The sequence below is a fragment of the Phyllobates terribilis genome, unplaced genomic scaffold (assembly GCF_046119375.1).
Source record: "Phyllobates terribilis strain yellow unplaced genomic scaffold, ASM4611937v1 Scaffold_4__5_contigs__length_816908805, whole genome shotgun sequence".
NCBI lineage: Eukaryota > Metazoa > Chordata > Amphibia > Anura > Dendrobatidae > Phyllobates > Phyllobates terribilis.
In genome coordinates this window covers 84734865-84759231 of record NW_027362764.1, presented here as the reverse complement: position 1 = coordinate 84759231, position 24367 = coordinate 84734865, and the positions used below count along the sequence as shown (strand labels likewise).

The window sequence follows — 24367 nt, the reverse complement described above, 5'->3', positions numbered from 1 at the left end:
TTCCCTAGTTTTTCTATGGATTTAAAAACCTTAATCCAGATGGAAATCAGGGATTCCTTAAAGAACTTGACCTCACGTAAGAAGAGAAAGCAGTGACGGGTTACCTCCGACTCAGAAGAATCAGTAGAATCCCGTATCGTGAAAGAATCCCCTTCCCCCTCTGACCTCTCGTCATCGTCTTCATCGGAGTCTTCGGATGATGGAGGGGTAGGCCTTGTTTTTCGGTTGACAATACAGAACGATTAGTCAAGGCTATTAGAGTAACCATGGGTATTGCCGATGCCAAGACTCCCAGAACAGTTCAGGATATCATGTTCGGGGGCCTGGATCAGAAGAAAAGACGCACATTCCGAGTTAATGAGAGAATCAAGACTGTTATAGATAGGGAGTGGAAAAAGCCAGAAAGGAAGGGCCAGCTGCCGCCTTCTTCTAAGCGGAGGTACCCTTTTGAAGAGGAGGACGCAGCTAAGTGGGACAAAACCCCTAAAATTGATGTGGCCATCTCAAAATCCTCAAAGATCCACACTGCCCTTTAAGGATTTGGGGGCCCTCAAAGATCCGCTCGATAAAAAGGCGGAGTTTTTTCTAAAACAGGCCTGGGAGTCCTTAGCAGGGGTCCTGAAACCGGCAGTGGCGGCCACCTGCACCGCCAGGTCTTTGATGACCTGGCTACAGCAATTAGAGGACCAGATTAAAGGGAATGTCCCTAGGGATAAGATTCTGTCGGGTCTTCCTCTTATGCAGGGGGCGGCTGTATTTCTTGCGGATGCGTCGGCAGATTCAGTTAGGCTGGCTGCCAGGTCAGCAAACCTTTCCAATGCAGCCCGTAGGGCATTATGGCTCAAGAGCTGGCCAGGTGATGTACAGTCTAAATCAAAGCTCTGCTCAATCCCTTGTGAAGGAGACTTGCTTTTCGGGAAAGCCTAAGATGACATCCTGGATAAGGCCGCTGCCAAGAAACATGGGTTTCCTAGTGTATCTGTTCCCCGGTATAAGACCTTCTTTCGGAAAAGGAAATCTAATCGGAGCAAATATTCCCGAGACCAAGGTAGTTGGAGAGACAAGTAGCTGAATAACAGAGGCTTCATGTTCGGGGGTCCATCCTTCGAGAGTTAAAAAAGCCCCTAAGTGACGGGCCTCCCCAGGTAGGAGGAAGGTTGTCCCACTTCCTTCCCGCCTGTGAAAAGATCTCATCCAGCGCTTGGATTTTTGGGATAATCGGAAAGGGGCTGAAGTCAGGATTTCAGGTCCCATAGGTCTAAGAGAACAGATGGCCCTACAGCAGGAAGTACTCACTCTGGTTGTGAAGGGGGTTTTAGTAGAAACACCTGTACCCAAGCAAGGGAGAGGGTTTTACTCAACTCTCTTCATAATAAAGAAACCGGATAGCTCCTTCAGAACCATTGTCAACTTGAAAAACCTGAACGACCATTTAATTTACAGGCCATTCAAGATGGAGTCATTAAGATCGGCCATTAAGATGTTTCCAGAGTGTTACATGTGTGTCCTCTATTTGAAGGACGCTTACTGCCACGTGCCAATCTTTCCTGCACACCAACAGTATCTGAGGGTAGCTGTACATTTCGGCAAGCACATAAAGCATTTTCAGTTTGCAGCTCTTCCCTTTGGCATCTCCATGGCTCCAAGGGTTTTCAGAAAGATTATCTTGGAAGTCACGGCACATCTAAGGGAGAAGGATATTCTAGTCATCCCTTACCTGGACGTTTTTTTTGGTGATCAAAAGAACTCTGTGCACTGGCTCTGGCGGAAGTCATGGCCAGTCTAAATGGTTTGGGATGGATCCTAAATTTAGAAAAATCGAAACTAGAACCGAAGAAGGTTGTCCTTTTTGCGTCTCATTTTAGAGTCAGAGAACCAGACTTGTCTTCTGCCAGAGGACAAGAAATTGAGGATCAATTCCCTCATCTCACGCTTAATCAGCAATCCATCCATGACCCTAAGAAATGCAATGTGTCTATTGGGTACAATGACATCTTGTATCCCAGCAGTAGAGTGGGCCCAGTTTCATTCCAGACGTCTACAGCAGGAGATCTTGACCGCAGACAAACAACTCAGAGGTCACCTGGATGGAAGAATATCCCTTTCAAGTTCGGTAATCAACTCGCTGGATTGGTGGATAAATCCTGTGAATCTATCTTTTGGGGTTCCTTGGTCATTCCAGGTAGCAGATACGATTACAACAGACACAAGCGCAGAAGGCTGGGGCGCTCACCTGAGAGACAATTCAATACAGGGCCTCTGGTCAGACAGCGAGACGGGTCTGTTGGCAGTCAGCGAGACTGCTGCTGGCAGTCAGAAACACAGTAGTAGAGTTCAGTTCTCAACTTCGGGGTCAACACATCCGGATAATGTCGGACAACCGAACAACAGTCGTCTATATCAATAGTCAGGGGGGGAACAAGATCCCTTCCCCTGATGTTAGGGACAGAAAAGATCCTTAATTTTGTGAAGAATCATCTATTTACGCTCTCGGCGCTGCATATAAGAGGAGAAGAGAACGTAAGAGCCGATTTTCGTCACATTTTCAAACCAGGAGAATGGTAATTGAATCCAGCGATATTCCAGCAGATTGTCGGCCGATAGGGGCAACCTCAGATAGATCTGTTTGCGAACAAACACAATCAGAAAACCAACGTCTTTTGCTCCCTAAATCCAAAGGAGAAGCCTTTTGCTGTGGTTGCTCTGCAAATTCCCTGGATCTTTACCCTGGCCTATGCATTTCCCCCTCTAATGCTGATTCCTACTATCCTGAGGATGAGCCGAGAAGAACAGGCGAGGGTAATATTGATCGCCCCTTTTTGACCCAAGAGACCATGGTTTATGTAGATGAAGAGGATGTCCCAATCGGAACCATGGGTCCTTCCGCACACCCCAGATCTCCTCAGGCAGGGCCTAGTCTTCCATCCCCAGAGATCGGGTCTGCATTTGACGGCCTGGATTTTGAAAAGTCACTACTAATACAGGAGGGGTTTTCTCCAGATCTAGTCGCTACTGTACTGGCAAGTAGGAAGCCGGTGAGTACTAAAATCTATGGCAGAACCTGGGCTAAATTTCGGTCTACCTCGGGTCAGTCCATCAAAGGAAGGGTTCCTATTGGGCGAGTTCCTTCAGAACGGCTTAATCATGGGGTTAGCCACCAGTACCGTTAAGGTACAAGTATCAGCTCTGGGAGCACTATATAATTGCGACTTGGCAGCAAATAGGTGGATCACTAGATTCATTAAACCTTGCTGTAGATCTAGACCCATCCCTACTCCAAGGATGCCTCCATGGGACCTTAATCTGGTTCTGGAGGCGCTAACCAAGCCTCCCTTTGAGCCCTTAGAGAAGGTTTCGGAGAAAGTGCTCACCTTAAAAACTGTCATGCTGGTAGCACTAACGTCGGTCCGTAGGGTTAGTGATCTGCACGTGCTGTTAACCATCCGTTCACTCAAGTGTCTATAGGTAGAGTAACTTTAAGACCAGACCCGGCCTATCGTCCAAAAGTAGCCTCCAAATTCCATAGGACACAAGTAATTACTCTCCCTTCCTAATATCCTGATCCTAGAAATTCAGAGGAATAAAGGCTTCACCCTCTAGACGTAAAGAGGGTATTAGCCCAGTATTTGGAGGTGACGAAGGCCTGGAGGAAAAGTGACGCCTTATTCATCTAATTTCAGGGGGCTAGGAAGGGGCTTAAGGTTACGAGGGGGACCATAGCTAGGTGGGTCAGGGACACCATTGTCAGTTCCAGAGAACCTGAAGGCCCACTCCACCAGGGCTGTAGCTGCTTCCTGGGCTGAGAAGGCAGATGTGCCCATCGATATCATATGTAAGTCTGCAACTTGGTCATTCCCCTCTACATTCTACAAGCATTACCGTCTTGACCTTTCCTCTTCTACTGATCTGTCCTTTGGGAGGAAGGTGTTGCAAGTGGTGATCCCTCCCTCTGGTGTCTGATCTCTCTAAATCTCTCAGGTGGTGCTGTCAAGAGAGAAGGGGAAAAGATCCTAGTTACTTACCGGTAATGGGATTTTACAGAGCCCATGACAGCACCCTATTAATTCCCTCCTTTCTATCACTTATGGTGTGCACTTCTAAGGGTGTTTTATAAAGAATTGTTTTGGTGGTAGTTGTGTACTAACCTATTTTTCAGAGGCCCTCTCATGCTCTGAAACAAACTGATGCGGAAGAGAGGTACCGCCTTTTTATTCTATAGGTTCCTGTCCTTGGTGGGCAGATACCCTCTCTCAGGTGGTGCTGTCATGAGCTCTGTAAAATCCCATTACTGGTAAGTAACTAGGATCTTTTCCAGTGGCTCCCCTTCTAGACATATTTTATACAGGCCGATCCTGATTAGTACCATCATCACCGGTGCCCACCTATCCTCTTGTCTAGACTGTGCCTACAACCTGTTAATTGGACATTTGATGGTCACATCAGAGAGATATCCAGTTCCGAACAATCAGCTAATTTTTGCTAGCGGAGGAGTTGCTGTCAACTGCGTAATAATGCAAAAATGTGCCAACTTTGTCCCATCGATGGACCCTAGTGAGCACCAATTGACTGCATTTTCAGTCATTTGTTTACCAGCCTGAGCAATGATGAGGACACGTTGATACAATTAATCTTTCCCCAAATCAGCATCATGTTATCGGTGGCTCATCCTCTTGTTGACACAGGTTGATGTGCTGCCGATAACGGCAATTTTTTTTTGCCAGTGTAAGTGATCTGATCGACTAATGAATGAGCATTTTGCTTAGCCATCAGATGATCGCTGGCATGTTTATATGGGCTTTTAATCTGGACCCATAAACAGTCAGTAACTGTCTGCTGATGGGCTGGCTAATCATTTTTTTTTCTTCAGAAGATCTCTCCCTCCTTACACAGGAGCGATCGCTCTGCAGTCTACCTGGTGGGCTGCTTGTCTCGCCGAGAATAAAGCTATCGGAGATCTGAAATCGGACATAACAGATCCTTATCTCCCTTGACATCACCTGTTAGGGGAGAATCGGGAAGCACCCATACACATTAGACTGTCGGCCGACAATAGTCTAATGTGTATTGGAGCCTTAAAATGCTCATTCGCCGATTTTCCACTCATCTAAATTCACCATTAGGCTCTCTTGTGGAGGGAGAGTAAATTTCCCCACATTTGTGCCAAATGTTAAAGGGTTATTTCCATCTCCAAAATCCTATCCCAATATGTAGTAGGTGTAATAATAATATTAGCAAATACCTCCAATTAGAAATATAGCATAGTTCTTCTGATTCGCTATATCACTTACCCCATGTTCAGGGCATTGCAGTAGCTTCTATATCCATGGTTATGACCACTCATAGAGTGACAGTTAGTTGCTCGTGGTTGTAACCATGGATACCTAAGCTGCTGCAATGCCCTGCACATGGGGTAAGTGACATTGTGAAGCCATACTAAATCAACTGCACTTTACAGTGGCTACTAAAAGCCATAGTAAAAAAAAAAAAATGCCTGCTGGATTCCTGTAGTTTCCAGACGATGTATATGTACACTAATCAAAATGTGACATTTATGAAATTTACATTATTTCGGGGGCTGATCTCTTTAACACATTCCCAGTAGACGCGGCTTGGCATTACATTTAAATTAATTAACTCCGCGCAGTACTATAAAACTAATCTCTGGAAAATTGCGGGACTTCTGAGCTGCAATGTTTTACTTTTGCCGGGAGCCCAGACTCCAATCTAGATTTCATTTCTCATTACCTGTGGTCAGTAGCGTTACATCATGGCAGACCTGAAAGCGACTGAATTATGATGTACCTTTTATAATAGATTTGCACATATGGCTTAAAACACCTGAGAATTGCAAAGAATTTCCCAGTGCACACATCATTTTTTTTATTAAATTAGAAACCTGTTGCTTTAGTTACTATGTGTCATTAGCGACGACAGTACATATTGAACCGGCGGCGGTGAGCGAATGTACTCACTTTCTTAGAATTGCCAAGCTTGGCTTTGTGTAGTCGCCCCTTCTTCTGGACATCGTGCTTTGTGCATTATTGGTAAGGAAAGTACTTGCCATTTTTTTTTTTCTTGAATTTGTTGATTTTTGTTTTACCTGTTTAATGTGTTTTATGTACCGTTTTTGCTTAAAAAAAAAAAGAAAGAAAAAAGCTGCATATTTTCAGGCTTTTCAGCTCGCCAGATCCTAGTATAGCATGGGCCAAAAAATATACATCGTAAAGAAAAGGAAAGCGAGAAAAAAAATCCAGAATGCTTTCCAATGGCATAAAATGTTGGAATGTAAAGTAACATATAGGGGAAATTTAATGCATTTTGTGTTGGAAAGGCTGTGAGTGAATTTTATTTCCTTTCAATTAAAAATGTTCTTTTTATTTCAAAAAGTCATTAATGGGAGCACCTGTATTAGTATTTTTCTTTGGCATATAAAATGCTGTACATAAGTGTGCACTTCATCTGATAATGGCCATAATTTAAAGAAGCACTCATGCCCAGCTAAAAGTAATAAGGAGATAATTAATACATTATACAATAAACGGGAGTATACTCGGGACTACAGAAGAGGAGAAGAACTTGGGTATTCTGGTTACAAGTAAGCTGGGCAGCAGTACTCAATGTCAAGCAGCAGCCGCAAAAGCAAGCAAGATTTTGGGGTGTATAAAAAAGAGAGAGAGAATCCTGTGATCCCCATGTATAGATCACTTGTAAGGCCACATCTAGAATATGGGATCCAGTTTTGGGCTCCACATTTTAAAAATGATATTCAGAAGGTTCAAAGGTGGCAACTAGATTATTACACGGGATGGAAGGCCTCTCATATGATGAGAGGTTGAAAAGTTGGGTTTGTTTAGCATAGGAATACATGTGTGGTCAATACAGAGGACTGGCACATGACTTATTCCTTCCAAAAAGCATATTAAGGACCAGGGGGCACTCATTACAGTTGGAAGAAAGGCGATTCCGGCATCTAAATAGGAAAGGATTCTTTACAGTCAGACTGAGGAATGCTGATCACAGGAGGTAGTTATGGCAGACACTATAACAACTTTTATATATGGGCTATATGATTTCCTCAATACACATAACATTGTGGGTTATAGATAATTTGGTGACAAAAAATGTACAAGTGGTGGAGAAAGGTTGAGCTTGATGGAGCTAGGTCTTCAGCTTATGTAAAAATGAAAAAAATATTCCACACTGTAAGGGCCCCCATACACATTGGACAGTCACCGGCTAAGTATCGTTTGATTCCCCATGTAGAAGAAAGCTCGACTCGGTCAAGTGATCCTGTGTAATCAATAAGAGAGCCGCTGCCACATTCCTCTTATTTCCAGTGAGAACTAAAGGATTGGCCAATGAAATTCAGCAGGCCCGATCCTTCTCTACCCTGACATCATCTGTCGGGGGGAGTATAAGGAGGTCTCCATACATAGTAGACTGTAGACCGATCCCGACAATATCGACAAATTCGGCTGCTTTTAGTCTAACATATATGGGGGGCTTTAGTCTGCAAAGAACGAGGAATCCCAAGTCCTCCGAATGAATTGGGCTGTAGTGACCATGTGCGACCACCACACATATTGACCATGAATGGAACAGTGGTCACACATGCTCATTACAGCTCCAGTCTCACAGCGGACGCTGAAGTTAGACCCCTACGATATTACACTTATCTCCTATCCTATGGATATGTAATAGGTGGTTGTTTATAGAACAAGCTTTTTTGTTTCCTTCATTTATGGGTGGTAGGCAAGTGAAGGGCATAACATAGCCTTAAAGCTCACCTTCCCACAGTACGGGTTTACCGGCAGCGGAGATACCGCAGTGGCATTTACTACTGAAGCTAGCACTGCAAAGAAAGTGCTGGGAAACCACACATTTCATCCTTTGCATTGCAGGGAGCGAAATTTGCACCTACACCACGGCATAAATTGACCTGCTGTGCATCCCAAAACTCACAGCTCTTGTCCATTTACAATGGATTTTCCGTAGTATGAGCATGAGATATCTTTAAATCTCAGGCAATATATTAACACTGTACAGTGCAGTTGATTTTCCACAAATGAATAAGCAGCTGAAAAGCTGCTACGTTTATGCTCCGTGGGAATTTAGCCCGATATGGTTTGTCTGTTATTGCAGCCAGTTGTCCTACAGTCAGTCACAGGAAGTGGAAGAAGAGAAGGAAAATGGCTGAGCTTCTGGACCGCCTAGAGAAGATCTCTTTATATGTTTCTCAGTTTTAATTACAAATTGTGATTAAAATCGGATCAGATAAAAAAGAAAAAAGAGTAGGCTATTAAAAGAGAACCTGTTAATCATTACATTTATGCTGTAATGGTGCTGTGCGTGTGTGTAAGTGTTTAAACATGCCCCTATGGAGGAGAATGTGGTCATCTGGATCGGTGACTAGTCCTGGTTGTAATTAAAGTCTCTTCTGTAATCACGCCCAGTTTTTTGTGATTTGATTGACCGTAATGTCTAAAAAGTTATAACATTAGTTAAATACCAAAAAAATTTACTGACAAGTTCCCTAAAAGAAGTTCTAGTATTTTTTGTATTCGTGTATTCTCTATGTTCAGTTATCCTTTTATGGATCTTGCCCCTTCATCCAAGAGTTTAGCTATTTAATGTCCACTTTGGCTGTCCTCTTTGCAGTTCTTTCACATTGTTAGAAACGTTAAATCCTGATCTTTTCTTGACAAAATACTATCCGCATCAGGATTTCTCTGCACCTGCTGTTCATTTATTATATTGGGTAGCTTCGCAGTTACTGGGAAGCTTCACTATCTCTCACATATATTGTTTTCTCTACATTTCATGGAGGAATGAAAAGCTTCAAAAGTCCATTGGAATATTAAGCCAAAGATTGATAACACACTTCCTGTATTCCTGGATCAATACGGCCTAATAGAAGCCCAAATACTAACTATTCAGGGTATAATTCCACATTATACTAGTCCCTTGTTGAAATAAAAAAAAAAAAAAGTGTATAATTATTTAATTTTGGATTCCAGGTTAAAGGAATTCCCATATACAGTCTCCAATCTATCCTAAACTCTTCTGCCCGACTAATCCACCTGTCCCCCCGCTATTCCCCAGCCTCTCACCTCTGTCAATCTCTTCACTGGCTCCCCATTGCCCAGAGACTCCAGTTCAAAACCCTAACTATGACATACAAAGCCATCCACAACCTGTCTCCTCCATATATCTGTGACTTAGTCTCCCGGTACTTACCTGCACGCAACCTCCGATCCTCACAAGATCTCCTTCTCTACTTCCCTCTTCCCACAATCGCATACAAGATTTCTCCCGTGCATCCCCCCTACTCTGGGACTCTGCACCCAAACATATCAGGCTCTCGCCTACTGTGGATAACTTGAAAAGGAGCCTGAAGACCCACATCTTCCGACAAGCCTACAACCTGCAGTAACCACTGCTCCACCATACCGCTGCACGACCAGCTCTACCCTCACCTACTGTATCCTCACCCATCCCCTATAGACTGTGAGCCCTTGCGGGCAGGGTCCTCTCTCCTCCTGTACCAGTCTCTGTCTTGTATTGTACTTGTCTTTTATTATGTATACGCCTTTTCAAATGTAAAGTGCCATGGAATAAATGTCGCTATAATAATAAATAATAATAATTTTCCATCTAGGCATATCGTCCTACCTCTGAAAAATCTCTCCTAAGTGCCGGCAGCAAGATGTCTTCCCCCAGTCTAAGTTGCTGTCCAATCCCATTTAAATGGTCTCTAGCAACATAGACTTCGGGCCGGATTACAGGAAGTGTAAGGTCTCCATACAGGATGTGGGTGCCGGTCTCTTTGCTCCTGCTCTCCTGTCTGAATGCATACAGTCATAACAGAGGAGCTTGCTCTGCGTTCACAGCAAGCCATTAAATAAACAAAGTAAAGGGAACTTCTCACCATGAAAATCCAATCAGTAGGCACCATGTGATAGAGCAGGAGGAGCTGAGTAGATTGATGTATGGTTTTATAAGAAAAGATTCAGTATAACCTGTGATTTAATACTCTGCTCTCTCTGGGATTCTCGGTCCAGTAAGTGGCCCTATCCATAATTGACAGCTACTTCTACAGGCACACTTCTACAAAGAAAGGTGTCAATCACGGACCGAAAATCTAAGAAAGAACTAGAGGATTCCTTGATTAAATCACAGGTTATACTGAGGCTTTTCTCACAAAATTATTTGTCAATCTACTCTTCTCCCCCTGCTCTGTAACATTGAAGAGAACCTGTCAGCAGGATTTAGCACTATAAAGTAAAGACATGGCCATAATGGTGCTGTTACACTGATTAATCTGATCCCTTTGGTGAAGGAATCCGATCTCTGGTTGTTGTTTAATCAGCCTCTAAAGTTTTCTTCTAGTGACATCTTCTGTGCATCAGGACCGGACTTGGGGGTAGTAGGGTCTTCTGCTCCACCACCTCACCTTCTGCCTCCTGTTTCTTTTACAGGTCAATTTAGTGACCTTCCTCCTTTTTGAAATTTCACGCTACCACCGTCCTTGGGGTGAGCGGTACTTGCATTGTGCGATTCCATTGACCAGTGGTCCCAACCTTTGACCTTGAGAGCCACATTCAGCTCTGAGAGAGAGAAGACTGCTCTTGTGTAGTAGCATCCAGCTCCCACCCCCTCAAGGTAGTTACACCCAGAGCCCCCATTTCAAAATGTCGGCTCTGGGTGTGAAGAAACACAGGAGGCAGGCGGAGGTGCCGGAGCAGAAGACGACCCTACCCCCCAAGTCCCACTCCGATGCACAAAAGACGTCATTAGAAGAAAACTTTAAAGGATGATTCAACAACAACCAGAGGTCGGATTCTTTCTCCAAAGGTATCTGTTTAATCAGTGTAACAGTGCAATTATGGCCATACCTTTACTTCACAGTGCTAAATCCTGCTGACAAGTTTTCTTTAAGATTGGACTGCATTTTCATGGTAACACTATAATTGACCATGAGTGAAATCCATACCAAAAATGTCCTTGCATTGACGTGCTTACAACTTTATTTTTAATCACAACTTGATGGCAGAATCAAGCACAATTATACAATTTGCTGCCCGCCTTGTAATAAGCTATTTGTTGCCGTCTTGAGTAATGCAAGGCACAATTAGGATCTTCTGCAACCGCGGTGTCTTTTGCGGCCCGCGCTCTTTGCATCTGAAGCTTTCCACCAGGAGTCTGGTCTGCATTTCTGTGTAATTGTGCATGCCACACTTTCATGGATCAATCACTCAGCTGTATTCTCAGCATCTAGGTAAATAGACATACTCAGACAACCATCATAATCTGCCTCCCGCATAACTCTTCAACTTAGAAATAACAAATTTGCCCATGTTCCAGATGTTCTTGATCACATTAGAGATGATTGACAGGTCAGGTATGATTACCCAGCGCGGCTGCCTACCCGGATAGTAGTAGACAATAATCCAAGTCATTTGCAATGAGAAGATTTGGAATCCACATTACCATTGATTCTAAACAGATGGCAGCAAAGCACAGATCATTTCAAGGCTGCCAGGAACCTCGTAGACTATGGGTTTTCTAAACATGGCGGCAATTTGGACGATATAAATGTTTATCTTTTCCCCAACAGATGCGCCTTTACATGATACCTGTAAACAGGAACCCCATCTGCAATTACCGGTGTTTTATCTCCATATGTAATTCCATTTCTGTGTTACGCTGGATGCACACGATATAATCTTCCTACTTCTGGACTATTTAGAAGAAGACGGAGTTACATTGTCTCAGTTGCTACTGCTTTGACTTGTAATTGTTTTCTTGAATTACAATATTCAGTTTCTCAGTGAAAAGAATTATTATACTTAAGTTTAACTTTTATTGTTACATACATCTATCGTTTTCTCTGATCGCGGAAACCCTGATGGAACCCATTTAGATCAATTGGAGCCTAACAGAAATGGCTCCAGTATGACGGCAAGAGAGTGGCTCGCTGTTCTGGTTTCCAGTGGCTGTCCTCCCTGTGCCAACAGGATTATCACATTCATGGTTGATTGGGAAGCCACTATGTTCTTTCAGGGGTTGCGGGTACCAACCAAGCCACCCTACTTTAACCTTTATACTCTGATACAAGCTGAGTTCTTGCCCTGGGTGAAGGAAGGTTTAGCTACTCCTCCAATATATGGAACTTTGTTTTCTGTTTATGGCTGGGTTCTCTTTGCCATATTTCAAGTTCTGTATTAGGACCCGCAATGCCCGGACTGATTGAGTCAGGAGACTTGCAGTCATTCCGGGCATTGTGGTCTTTATAAACTTACAAATATGGCCGTCTGAACCTGGCCTTTGAGCGTAGTTTTCTTTTTTCATGTGTGTTGCGTCCCACTCAACTGCTGTATGCGGTTTGAGCAGTTTTCCCAACTCATCCTGGTTAGTCTTGTGGATTTTTAGCAAGTAACTTGAACTATTTAGTCCAGTAAGGCACAACCTTTGGCCAGCAATCACACATCAGCAGCAGTTCTGGTCCTTGAATGGGTTGTCCCCTTTAAGGGACAATTTTTTGTTCCTCGGCCGGTATTTGAATGACCACATTTTGAGCACCCCACTTCATCACAAGGCCTCATGTAACGTCATAACATTGTGGGGGCTTAGTCATCACAAGAGGTGCCCAGGATGCCGGCATTCAAGTGCTGTCCAAGCAAGTTTGCACTACCCTGAATATATTGTTTATATAGCCCTTATCATACACTTGAGGCAGTTATGAGGAGTCAAGGAAGTATCGTGCATACCCAATTAGTGCCTTAATTGGAGTCTGTCAGTAGTGTCAACCCTCCTGAGCTGTCTATGTGGTCTTAGAAAGTTGATTTAAAATGATTCCTTGATCTCTGCGATCCGCTGTGTTATTCCTGAGGAATCCACGTTTTTCTTAATATGTAAAATAGCTTTAAGGATCTATGGGCCGGACACAGATCTCCCCGAGAATCTGCCTCCGTAGCTCATTTTAAATTAAAGGGGTAGTTACCAGTGTAAGACTTGCAATGACTAACAATTTGCTCTTCTGATCTACATGTCTTACACTGGTAACTGCCCCTTTAATTTAAAATAATCTCTGGAGACAGATTCTCAGAGAGATCTATGTCCTGCCCATAGATCTTAACAGCTCATTTACATATTAAGAAAAATTTGAATTTCTCTGGAATTAAGACATCAGATCGTAGATAACAAGGAATCATTTTAATCAACTTTTTAGAACCTACATGTCCATAGAGATGGCTTATGAGGGTTGATCCTACTGACACATTCCCTTTAAAGGGAACCTGTCAACTGATGCATGCTGCCAAAACCGTGGGCAACATGTATTAGCCGCTGGCTGTGTGATCACAGCCATATATGTTAGTCTAAAACATGCATTAAACATGCTTTTAATAGCTGCCAGGGATTGAACCGGGCTATTGACTAGTCGTATAGGCAGGTCATCGGTGGCTTCTCCCCGTCCGCTCACAGTGCCTTACAAGCCTCTGCCTATACTGTCAGTCAGTGTCAGCGGGCGAGAAGAAGCAGCCAGGGACCCACCTGTACGACTAGTCAATAGCAGCTATTAAAATAATGTTTCATGCTTGTTTTAGACTAACATACATGGCTGTGATCGCACAGTCAGTGGCTGATGCATGTTGCCCTCTATTTGGGTAGCATGCATCAGCTGACAAGTTCCCTTTAAAACCTAGTTCATACCACAAAACCATTTCCCGCAATCCCATATTGGTTGAGCGCTTTTCCTGCCTTTTGCTGCCCACATTTTAGCTGTTCTCCTTATTAATCGTTGCTTCTAAACACTTGTTTTTTTCAGGATGTGTTTTTTGGGCGCCCGCATCATCACTCAGTGTTACTTGGCAGATCACTACGAGCATTTATTTCCCCTTGAAAAAGTATATTAATATATTTGGAGTTGAAAAGACTTTTCTATACTTCCAGGGGTCTGTACATATCATATTCTACACTCAAGAACAAGATTTTTTTTTTCTCTTTTTTTGGAGAAACCGCTGGAGATACCGATCTTATTTTGACCTCAGCAAACAAGCGTAATCGGAGAGCGCATGTTTATATATTAGAGAGAAGACATTCATGCCCGGTGCCAACCGATGGAAAAACAAATCGCAACAGTGCCTTTTTTAAAGCGTAGAATTACATTTATAATGGCGCACAGAAGGTCTTGAAGGATCGGGCATTACGTCTCATTAATACAATATTTAGATTAGCCTTCAGAAGTTGGAAGCCCATCTTACAGCTTATCATGTTACCGGGCCTTTTTGGTAAAACATCTTGTAAAGCTGTCCTTTTGATGAACAGCAACAGTTATTCAGACTAAAAATAATAGCAGACCCGTGTTGTGGGGGGTCCCTGGGGGATAGTCGTATTTTCGTAGACAGTAGACAGAAAGAGGGGGGAAAAAAGAGGCATTTTGTCCTTTTTACCCCTAGTAATCCCCCCTGGAAAATGAAACATGTGCTATGAATTGATATCGGCTGATGCCAGGTTAGCTCCCCGTAGAGGCTCACGCAGTCAGTGCGGCTGCATTCTTGGACTACAGTCTGATAGTTTGTATGTATGATGGATAGCAGCTTACGCCGGCTGCTACCGGAGAACACTGAGCTACTGTTTGCCTTGCAAGCGTACTCAGCTATGCCTCTAATAACTAGTACTTGCAGCAGGTCGGGCATCACCCTCATTAAGAAGAAGAAGAATTCTGACCAAAAAAAAAAAATTAAATAAAAAAAATAATCTTAGAGTTGACTTTATTTCTAGACTGTACTTCTCCAGCTTGTTAGTTTGTTCTTGCGAGGTTTATAGATTGCTTTACATATAGTATTGCAAGGACAGTACTATGATTTCTGCTCCGCAGTGGTATGTGTTGGGGACATTCTTTACCCTCGATTGGTATTGGGTGTCACATCTATGACAAAAGGGCCTCATGCAGATGTCTGTGCAAATTAGACCCCAATGTCCCGACCCGAGCATGACCACTTCGTGTATTTCTATGAGGCTGTCACACTCTGGTCAAGAGTGCTGCGGACACTCGGTGCATTGCCCGGACGTCTGAATGAGCCCTTATAGAGGGGCAGTCACCAGGTCAAAAGTGGACAGGTCTTTTTTTTTTTTTTTCCCCCAATGCTCCACTGAGTATTCAGTTTTTTTCTGTTTTGTTTTTTTTAGTTTTCTTTTATTTCCACTGCTCCTTTGAGTATTGTGTTTTGGCTTTTTTTTTTCCTTAGTTGATCTTTATTTCCATTGTTCCGCTGAGTATTCAGTTTTTTTTTATTTCCAATGCTTTGCTGAGTATTCAGTTTTTTTCTGTTTTGTTTTCTTTTAGTTTTCTTTTATTTCCACTGCTCTGCTGAGTGTTGTGGAGTTTTTTTGTCTTGCTTTTTTATTTCCATTGTTCCGCTGAGTATTCTATTTTTTTTTCACCATACAGTTCCAGAGATATGAACCTTTTTTTATTTAGAGTATCCAATATGCTAATTTTTATGGTCTTTACCAAGGGAGGGGTTGCTCATTGGGTAATTATGCAAAGAAGCCTAAAGACATGCCCCTTCGGTAACTACATGAAGTAATATTAAATAAAATATAATATTGCAAACATTATATAAATAAGTCTATTACTCTCTGAAAAAGTATGGCAGGTTTAAAAAAAGAGAAAAAAATCCAGGATAATTGGGGTGCGGCAGGAATAAAATAAGAGCGAAATAAATACTCACTTTTGACCTGGTGAATGGTTCTCTTTGATCTATTTTCTACATGGGATACACTTAAAATGGTTATCACCTACACACAGGATAGGTAATAAAGGTATACTTGCTGGGACCCTCATGGATCATTGGAACTGGGGTCCCCGAGTCCCCTGTGTGAGTGGAGTGGTAGATCTCATGTGTGACCACCGCACTGTAGTGGTAGTGCGCATATATGACGATCGTTTCCATAGCGTGGTGGTTACGCATGGTCACTACTGCTTTGCTTAATTCACACAGCGTATGTTGGACCGCAGTTCTAGTGGCGGTCCCTGACCCCATCGATTATATTCGTTAATACGGATAGGAGATAAATGTTTTCTGGCACAAACCTTTAAAAAATTTAAGGCTGCCATTTGTTGCAACCTTTCTTCTACTGAACCAATTTTGGAGCATCTGTTTTAAGAACCTTGAATGGCGATGTTCTTCTCTTATTGCTCTTGAAATGTGTGACTACATTGACAACTCTTTGTTACCACCCCCTCCCCCTTCCGTAACTTGCCCATTTATTATGCCCCTTTACAATCTGATAATTGGTCAGTGTTCATGGTGTCATCAGACTCCAGGGGAAAAGTTACACCCAGTTGTCAATTTATTCATCTATTTCCAGGAGGATTAATCAGTTGGTCGACTTTTATAGGAGTTCTACTTAAAGTGGAATAGAGGGGGACACCTGCAGGATCAGCCGATTTGTGGAGCATGACTCTTGTGTGTCCAGAGTAGTCACCCAGCACCCCGCGACTTGCACATAAATTGCCCAAGTCCGATAATAATGCGACCCAAGCAGACCTGCCTTCCCAGCCTTTCTATATACGATGTGTAAATGTATGGATTTTATATGTAGCATACATCATTGCTCCATACGATCAGCACAACGTGGAAACTATGAAGACATAAGGTATGAAATGTAGAATATCGACATAAATTTTTATGGGACACATGGAAATACAACTGTTAATTGAGCAGTAAATTAAAAAAAAAGAAAAAAAAAAGAATTATTTCAAAGTAACCGGAGTCGGGATTGTGCGGACCACCCCATTTAGTTTTTGGAAGCTGAACGGATGAGTCATTTCATTCACTACCATCACTTAGGATGGAAAAACAATTAAGTCTCCGAGTACGTGTTGGTTGTCGCTAACTAAATGGAATAAATATCCGTATTTCTTGTGACACGGGCCGACGGCTGAATGACATCTCTAGCCATTTTATCGCATAATTAGGTGGCCTTTTACCATATTGATCTTTGAAGGCCCGTCTGATGACTTGGCTGATATTCGAGTGGAAACTCCGGGCTCTTATTGACATGCTCCAGGCGAGCCATCACACAGAACTGTTAGCTAAAATTAATGAGATTACATTTTCTGTTTTATTTTCATTTTATAGGTCTGTATGAGCTCTTGGCTACGCTGCCGGCCCAGCTGCAGCCGCATGTGGACAGCCAGGAAGACCTGACCTTCCTTTGGGATATGTTTGGTGAAAAAAGTCTCCATTCACTGGTGAAGGTAAGCCATATTGAAATGCCATTCATGACTCAAAGACAACATTATTAGGGATTATGTCTGAGCGGCCTCAGAACTTTTAAAACTCACGGATGGTGTAAAGTAGATATGACGATTATGAGCGCAGTCTGGGCTGGTAGAACAGGAAACTGCTGTTTTTATGTTATGGGGAAGAAAGTTTTCATAGTGTTGACTATAGGCACTTATAATACAGTCGGCAGGAAAACCTCTTCCTGAAATATTTCATGGTGGAAGTCATTTTTTTTTTACATTTTTTTTTTTTTTTTAAGATTAATATTTTACCATGTGATTGCCTTAGGATAACACTGCATTTATCGCTCTGGAAAATAAAATAAAAACTACAAGATTTGCTAAAACAAATATTAATAAATAAACCCACAAAATTACACACAAAAAAATGCTAGGCTGGTTCTCCTGACCCTTTAAGGACCAAGGCAGGTTCACGTGACCCTTTCTGGACTAATGTCCACAGCATAATTTCACTTTTTGGAATGACTTATTCTAAAGGTGAATATTGTATTTATTTTTGTTTTATACTTTAGCTAAATAGTTTGTTTTTTTTTTGTTCTATTTTTTTAGGGGGGCAAAACAGGTGTGGCTTTAATATGGTAGCAAAACAAAACTGGTATCTTTTTAAGAGAAGAAAAAAAATGACAAAACTTTGAAAAAAAACTGCAAATTAACTTCATTGTAGTCATTTTGTGTGGAGTAGTAAGGGTATGTGCACACAACGTTTTCTGCACAAAAATCTGCATGAAATCTGCTGATAACTTTTCTCTGGCAGGAGCTTAGCTGCATCAAAAACGCAGGTTTAGCTGCGTTTTTTGTTGCATTTTTGCTGCGTATTTGCAGCGTTTTTTTCACTGCCCTTCTGTCTCTATTTAGTAATGCACGAAAAGTTCTGTGAAAAAACAAACAAATTGCCATTCTATTTTGCGATCAAAAAACGCTACAAATACGCAGGTGCATTTTTTGGTGCGTTTTTGCTGCATATTTGTAGCTTTTTTTTCATCCCCCCATTACTACCTATGGGTGAAAAAACGCTGAAAGAAGTGACATGTCACTTTCAGTATTTTTCTAATCACTGAAAATGCTCAGCAAACAAAAAGCAACATGTGGGAACAGTGAATTCCGGTTTCTCATAGACTTTGCTGGTACTGCCAGACGCAGCTGAAAATTTACGTAAAAATCTGCAGCAAAACACGTGTGTGAACATACCCTTAGGCTAGCACATTTTGCAGAGTTTAATTTTATTTTTTTCACTGTATAAGACTCCTTCCACGTTGCATTTTTGCCCACATTTGTTGGTCCTGTTGGGGTTTTTTGTCCGGACCCACCCCTCTCCCCCCGCAAAATGGGATTCGGGCATATATGCTTACTGGAGGCAGACACTCTGATGCAGTCTACGGAGTCTGAGTGTCCGCCTTCAGTAGGCGCACACCCGAAAATGATGCACGGCAGAGCGCACGTCCATTTTGACAGCACTGTTATAGTCAATGGCCCCGTTGGCGCATACGTCTGAATGCCATTCTGCGGAGGGTTCAGACGCAAGCCCTGACGAGACCAACGACTGTGGGCAAAAACAAAATATGAACAGAGCTGTATTAAACGACCTCTTCTTCGTATTTTTTTATTTCACCACCGTAGTAGTATCACTAATGTAAGTTCCCTGTTCCTCCTGTTCTTGGCACCGCAGGTTGTGACCTGCTGGATCGCTCTAATGTTTTTTGGGTGGACCAGAGGTCAGTACGAGCCTATCATAGACTTACACTGAGAGATTGTGACCGTTACCGCTCTCTTCCGGTCAGTCAGTCAAGATGATGGAGCGGGATCGAACTTGCGCTGGGAACAGCTGAAGATGGCGACTGGTGAGTATATTACTAAGGGCAGAGAACTTACATTAGTGATGCCACTCTGTTGACTGAAAAAAAAAAAAAATGCCAGAGTACTGCTTTAATTAATTTTATTTATTAATTCACATACTATATACAACATATATTTTACGCTGTATACAGTACAGACCAAAAGTTTGGACACGCCTTCTCATTTAAAGATTTTTCTGTATTTTCATGACTATGAAAATTGTACATTCACACTGAAGGCATCAAAACTATGAATTAACACATGTGGAATTATATACTTAACAAAAAAGTGTGAAACAACTGAAAATATGTCTTATATTCTAGGTTCTTCAAAGTAGCCACCTTTTGCTTTGATGACTGCTTTGCACACTCTTGGCATTCTCTTGATGAGCTTCAAGAGGTAGTCACCGGAAATGGTTTTCACTTCACAGGTGTGCCCTGCCAGCTTTAATAAGTGGGATTTTTTGCCTTATAAATGGGGTTGGGACCGTCAGTTGTGTTGTGCCGAAGTCTAGTGGATACACAGCTGATAGTCCTACTGAATAGACTGTTAGCTGCTTTTTTCTTGCCATAATACGAATTCTAAGTAAAGAAAAACGAGTGGCCATCATTACTTTAAGAAATGAAGGTCAGTCATTCCGAAAAATTGGTAAAACTTTGAAAGTGTCCCCAAGTGCAGTTGCAAAAACCATCAAGCGCTACAAAGAAACTGGCTCACATGAGGACCGCCCCAGGAAAGGAAGACCAAGAGTCACCTCTGCTTCTGAGGATCAGTTTATCCGAGTCACCAGCCTCAGAAATCGCAGGTTAACAGCAGCACAGATTAGAGACCAGGTCAATGCCACACAGAGTTCTAGCAGTAGACACATGTCTTCAACAACTGTTAAGAGGAGACTTTGTGCAGCAGGCCTTCGTGGTAAAATAGCTGCTAGGAAACCACTGCCAAGGACAGGCAACAAGCAGAAGAGACTTGTTTGGGCTAAAGAACACAAGGAATGGACATTAGACCGGTGGAAATCTGTGCTTTGGTCTGATGAGTCCAAATTTGAGATCTTTGGTTCCAACCACCGTGTCTTTGTGTGACGCAGAAAAGGGGAACGGATGGACTCTACATGCCTGGTTCCCACCGTGAAGCATGGAGAAGGAGGTGTGATGGTGTGGGGGTGCTTTGCTGGTGACACTGTTGGGGATTTATTCAAAATTGAAGGCATATTGAACCAGCATGGCTACCACAGCATCTTGCAGCAGCATGCTATTCCATCCGGTTTGCGTTTAGTTGGACCATCATTTATTTTTCAACAGGACAATGACCCCAAACACACCTCCAGGCTGTGTAAGGGCTATTTGACCAAGAAGGAGAATGATGGGGTGTTACGCCAGATGACCTGGCCTCCACAGTCACCAGACCTGAACCCAATCGAGATGGTTTGGGGTGAGCTGGACCGCAAAGTGAAAGCAAAAGGGCCAACAAGTGCTAAGCATCTCTGGGAACTCCTTCAAGATTGTTGGAAGACCATTTCCGGTGACTACCTCTTGAAGCGAAGCTCAACAAGAGAATGCCAAGAGTGTGCAAAGCAGTCATCAAAGCAAAAGGTGGCTACTTTGAAGAACCTAGAATATAAGACATATTTTCAGTTGTTTCACACTTTTTTGTTAAGTATATAATTCCACCTGTGTTAATTTATAGTTTTGATGCCTTCAGTGTGAATGTACAATTTTCATAGTCATGAAAATACAGAAAAATCTATAAATGAGGAGGTGTGTCCAAACTTTTGGTCTGTACTGTATGAAGGAGTATAAATATATACAGGGTGATTCAATAAGGATGGAGCAAAATTTAAGTCTCTGTTTTATACACTTAATTTATTCGCTTTAAGCCCTACTTAAAATATACCATAAGAAATCCATAATTTTTCAGATAAATATATCCCATCAGGTGAAAAATCTGCCTTAGTTTTGCAAACCATGGGCCCGATAAATCAAATCTTTCACACCAGAATGAAAAAGCTTTGAAAAGTTGAAAAAGTTAGGCACAGCTAGGAGTTGAGCTAAAACTTTGTGACTTTTGGCATTTTCACACCTGTTTCTCTCAGCTCCCCCAAATTGGGTGGAGCTGGGATGGGGGCACGGCCTGGGGAAGACGCCTCAGCACATCCACTTCATGACTAGATGTGGCATTTCCTAGGCCAGAAATCTCACTTCAGTACCTGGCGTGCTGCACGGAGGCACGTGCCAGACCGTCAGATGCTCCAGATTCATAAAGAGGCGTGCACCCCTTAATGAATCAATCTGACAGCAGCACGCCCCCCTCATCAAGACTTAGACAAGGCAAAAACGCCGGTCTTGATGAATCCGGCCCGATATGTTTATATTTAAAAGAAATAATCGCAAACATAAGGTATATCCCTGTGTAATGAGCTAGAAAATTATAACCATGTATAATTTACAGATCACCGTATACAAGTCAGCTTCTTAAATTAAAAAAAAGTCAACAAGAAAAATAAATATTCTTAAAAAATAAAACATGAAAAATCAAAAATGATAGGACCTCATGAAAGACCCTTCATTTATAAAAACTGTACCACTTTATGTATAAAAAACAATAAAACAATTAACAAAATCGATATACTGTAAAAAAAAAAAAATCTAAAAAGGTAGAAAACGTTCCACAACACATCAAAGGTGTTTCAAGATGTTTATATCGGTTTGCAAAATCTGTTAGATTGTGAGGACATCTCCGGTGTACAGCGCCCTCTTCAGGTTACCCGCATATTTTCAATTGGATTCAGGTCTGGACTCTGGCTGGGCAATTCCAAAACTTTGATCCTCCTCTGGTGAAGCCATTCTTTTGTTGATTTTGAGGTATGTTTAGGGTCTTTGTTGTGCTGAAAGGTGAAATACCTTTTTAGCAGAGGCCTGAAGGTTTTGTTGCAAAATTGACTGATATTTGGAACTATTGGTAATTCCCTCCACATTGAATAAAGCTCTAGTACCAGCTGCCAAAAAACAGCCCCAAAGCATAATGCTGCCACCACCATGCTTCACTGTGGGTATGGTGTTCTTCTGGCAATTCACAGTGTTGGCTTTGCCTAAACATACCTTTTGGAATTTTGGCCAAAAAGTTCAACCTTGGTCTCATAAAACCATAACACGTTTCCCCACATGTTTCTGGCAGACTTGATGTACGTTTTTGTAAAACATAGTCAGGCTTGGATGTTTTTCTTCTAAATAAGTCTTCCTATTTGCGACCCTATCCCACGGGCCAGACATATGAAGAATACGGGAAATTGTTGTCACATGCAATACACAACCAGAATTTGCCGAAATTCCTGCTGCTCCTTTAATCTTGCTGTAGGCCTCTTGGCTAGCATCCAGGACCAATTTTTATCTGGTCTTTTAATCAATACTTGAGGGACGTCCAATGTCACTGTTGTACCAAATTTAAGCCACTTCTTGATGACTGTCTTCAAAGTGTTCCATAGTATATCTAATACCTTTGAATTTTTCTGTCTTTCTCCTAACTTTCAACAATGATATCCCTTTGCTGTGTTGTATGCCGTTTACAAATCATGTTTTTTGCTGTGAAATGCAACTAATTAAACATCAGGAAAATCCTACTGGAACATCTAAACTTTTTATTGGGTTAATCGGAAGCACTGTAATATGAGTTTAACCCCTTCACGACCGATGACGTACATGTACGTCATCGGGCGTGTCCCTGCCTTTGATGCGGGTGCTTAGAGCAGATGATCGGAAGATCGCAGCTTCAAGTCTCCTAAGGGGACACTTAAATACAGTGTATATATATATATATATATATATATATATATATATATATATATATATATATATATATATATATATATATATATATATATATATATATATATATATATATATATATATATATATATATATATAAAAAGTTTGAACATGTGTGTATATATATATATATAAAAAGTTTGAACATGTATATATGCCCTATTAAAAATAAAACCATAAAAAGACACATACACTGTGTGCAGAATTATTAGGCAAGTTGTATTTTAGAGGATTATTTTTATTATTGATCAACAACTATGTTCTCAATCAACCCAAAAGACTCATAAATATCCAAGCTTAATATTTTTGGAAGTTGGAGTGGGGTTTTTTTTTAGATTTGGCTATCTTAGGAGGATATCTGTTTGTGCAGGTAACTATTACTGTGCCGAATTATTAGGCAACTTAATAAAAACCAAATATAATCCCATCTCACTTGTTTATTTTCACCAGGTAAACCAATATCCGTGCACAAAATTTAGAAATAAACATTTCTGACATGCAAAAACAAAAAAAAATTAGTGATCAATATAGCCACCTTTCTTTATGATGACACTCAACAGCCTTCCATCCATAGATTCTGTCAGTTGCTTGATCTGTTTTCCATCAACATTGCGTGCAGCAGCCACCACAGCCTCCCAGACACTGTTCCGAGAGGTGTACTGTTTTCCCTCCCTGTAGATCTCACATTTTATGATGGACCACAAGTTCTCTATGGGGTTCAGATCAGGTGAACAAGGGGGCCATGTCATTATTTTTTCTTCTTTTAGACCTTTACTGGCCAGCCACGCTGTGGAGTAGTTGGATGCATGTGATGGAGCATTGTCCTGCATGAAAATCATGTTTTTCTTGAACGATATCGACTTCTTCCTGTACCACTGCTTGAAGAAGTTGTCTTCCAGAAACTGGCAGTAGGTCTGGGAGTTGAGCTTCACTCCATCCTCAACCCGAAAAGTTCCCACAAGTTCACTTTGATGATACCAGCCCATACCAGTACCCCACCTCCACCTTACTGGCGTCTGAGTCGGAGTGGAGCCCTCTGCCCTTTACTGATCCAGCCTCTGGCCCATCCATCTGGCCCATCAAGAGTCACTCTCATTTCATCAGTCCATAAAACCTTTGAAAAATCAGTTTTAAGATATTTCTTGCCCCATTCTTGACTTTTTATCTTATGTTTCTTGTTCAAAGGTGGTCGTTTTTCAGCCTTCCTTACCTTGGCCATGTCCCTGACTATCGCACACCTTGTGCTTTTTGATAATCCAGTAACGTTGCTGCTCTGAAATATGGCAAAACTGGTGGCGAATGGCATCTTGGCAGCTTCACGCTTGATTTTCCTCAATTCATGGGCAGTTATTTTGCGCCTTTTTTGGCCAACACGCTTCTTGCGACCCTGTTGGCT

General features: G+C 42.0%; 1 protein-coding gene across 2 annotated transcripts in view; it reads left to right on the top strand.

Annotated features, from left to right (window-relative positions):
• The window catches only part of MPP7 (MAGUK p55 scaffold protein 7), a 381349-nt gene that overhangs the window by 148461 nt on the left and 208521 nt on the right, over nt 1-24367 (top strand). For both annotated transcript variants that reach the window (XM_073677586.1, XM_073677588.1), the window contains exon 4: nt 17151-17269. In XM_073677586.1, coding sequence (XP_073533687.1) covers nt 17151-17269 — 119 coding nt within the window. The remainder of the gene's footprint in view (nt 1-17150; nt 17270-24367) is intronic.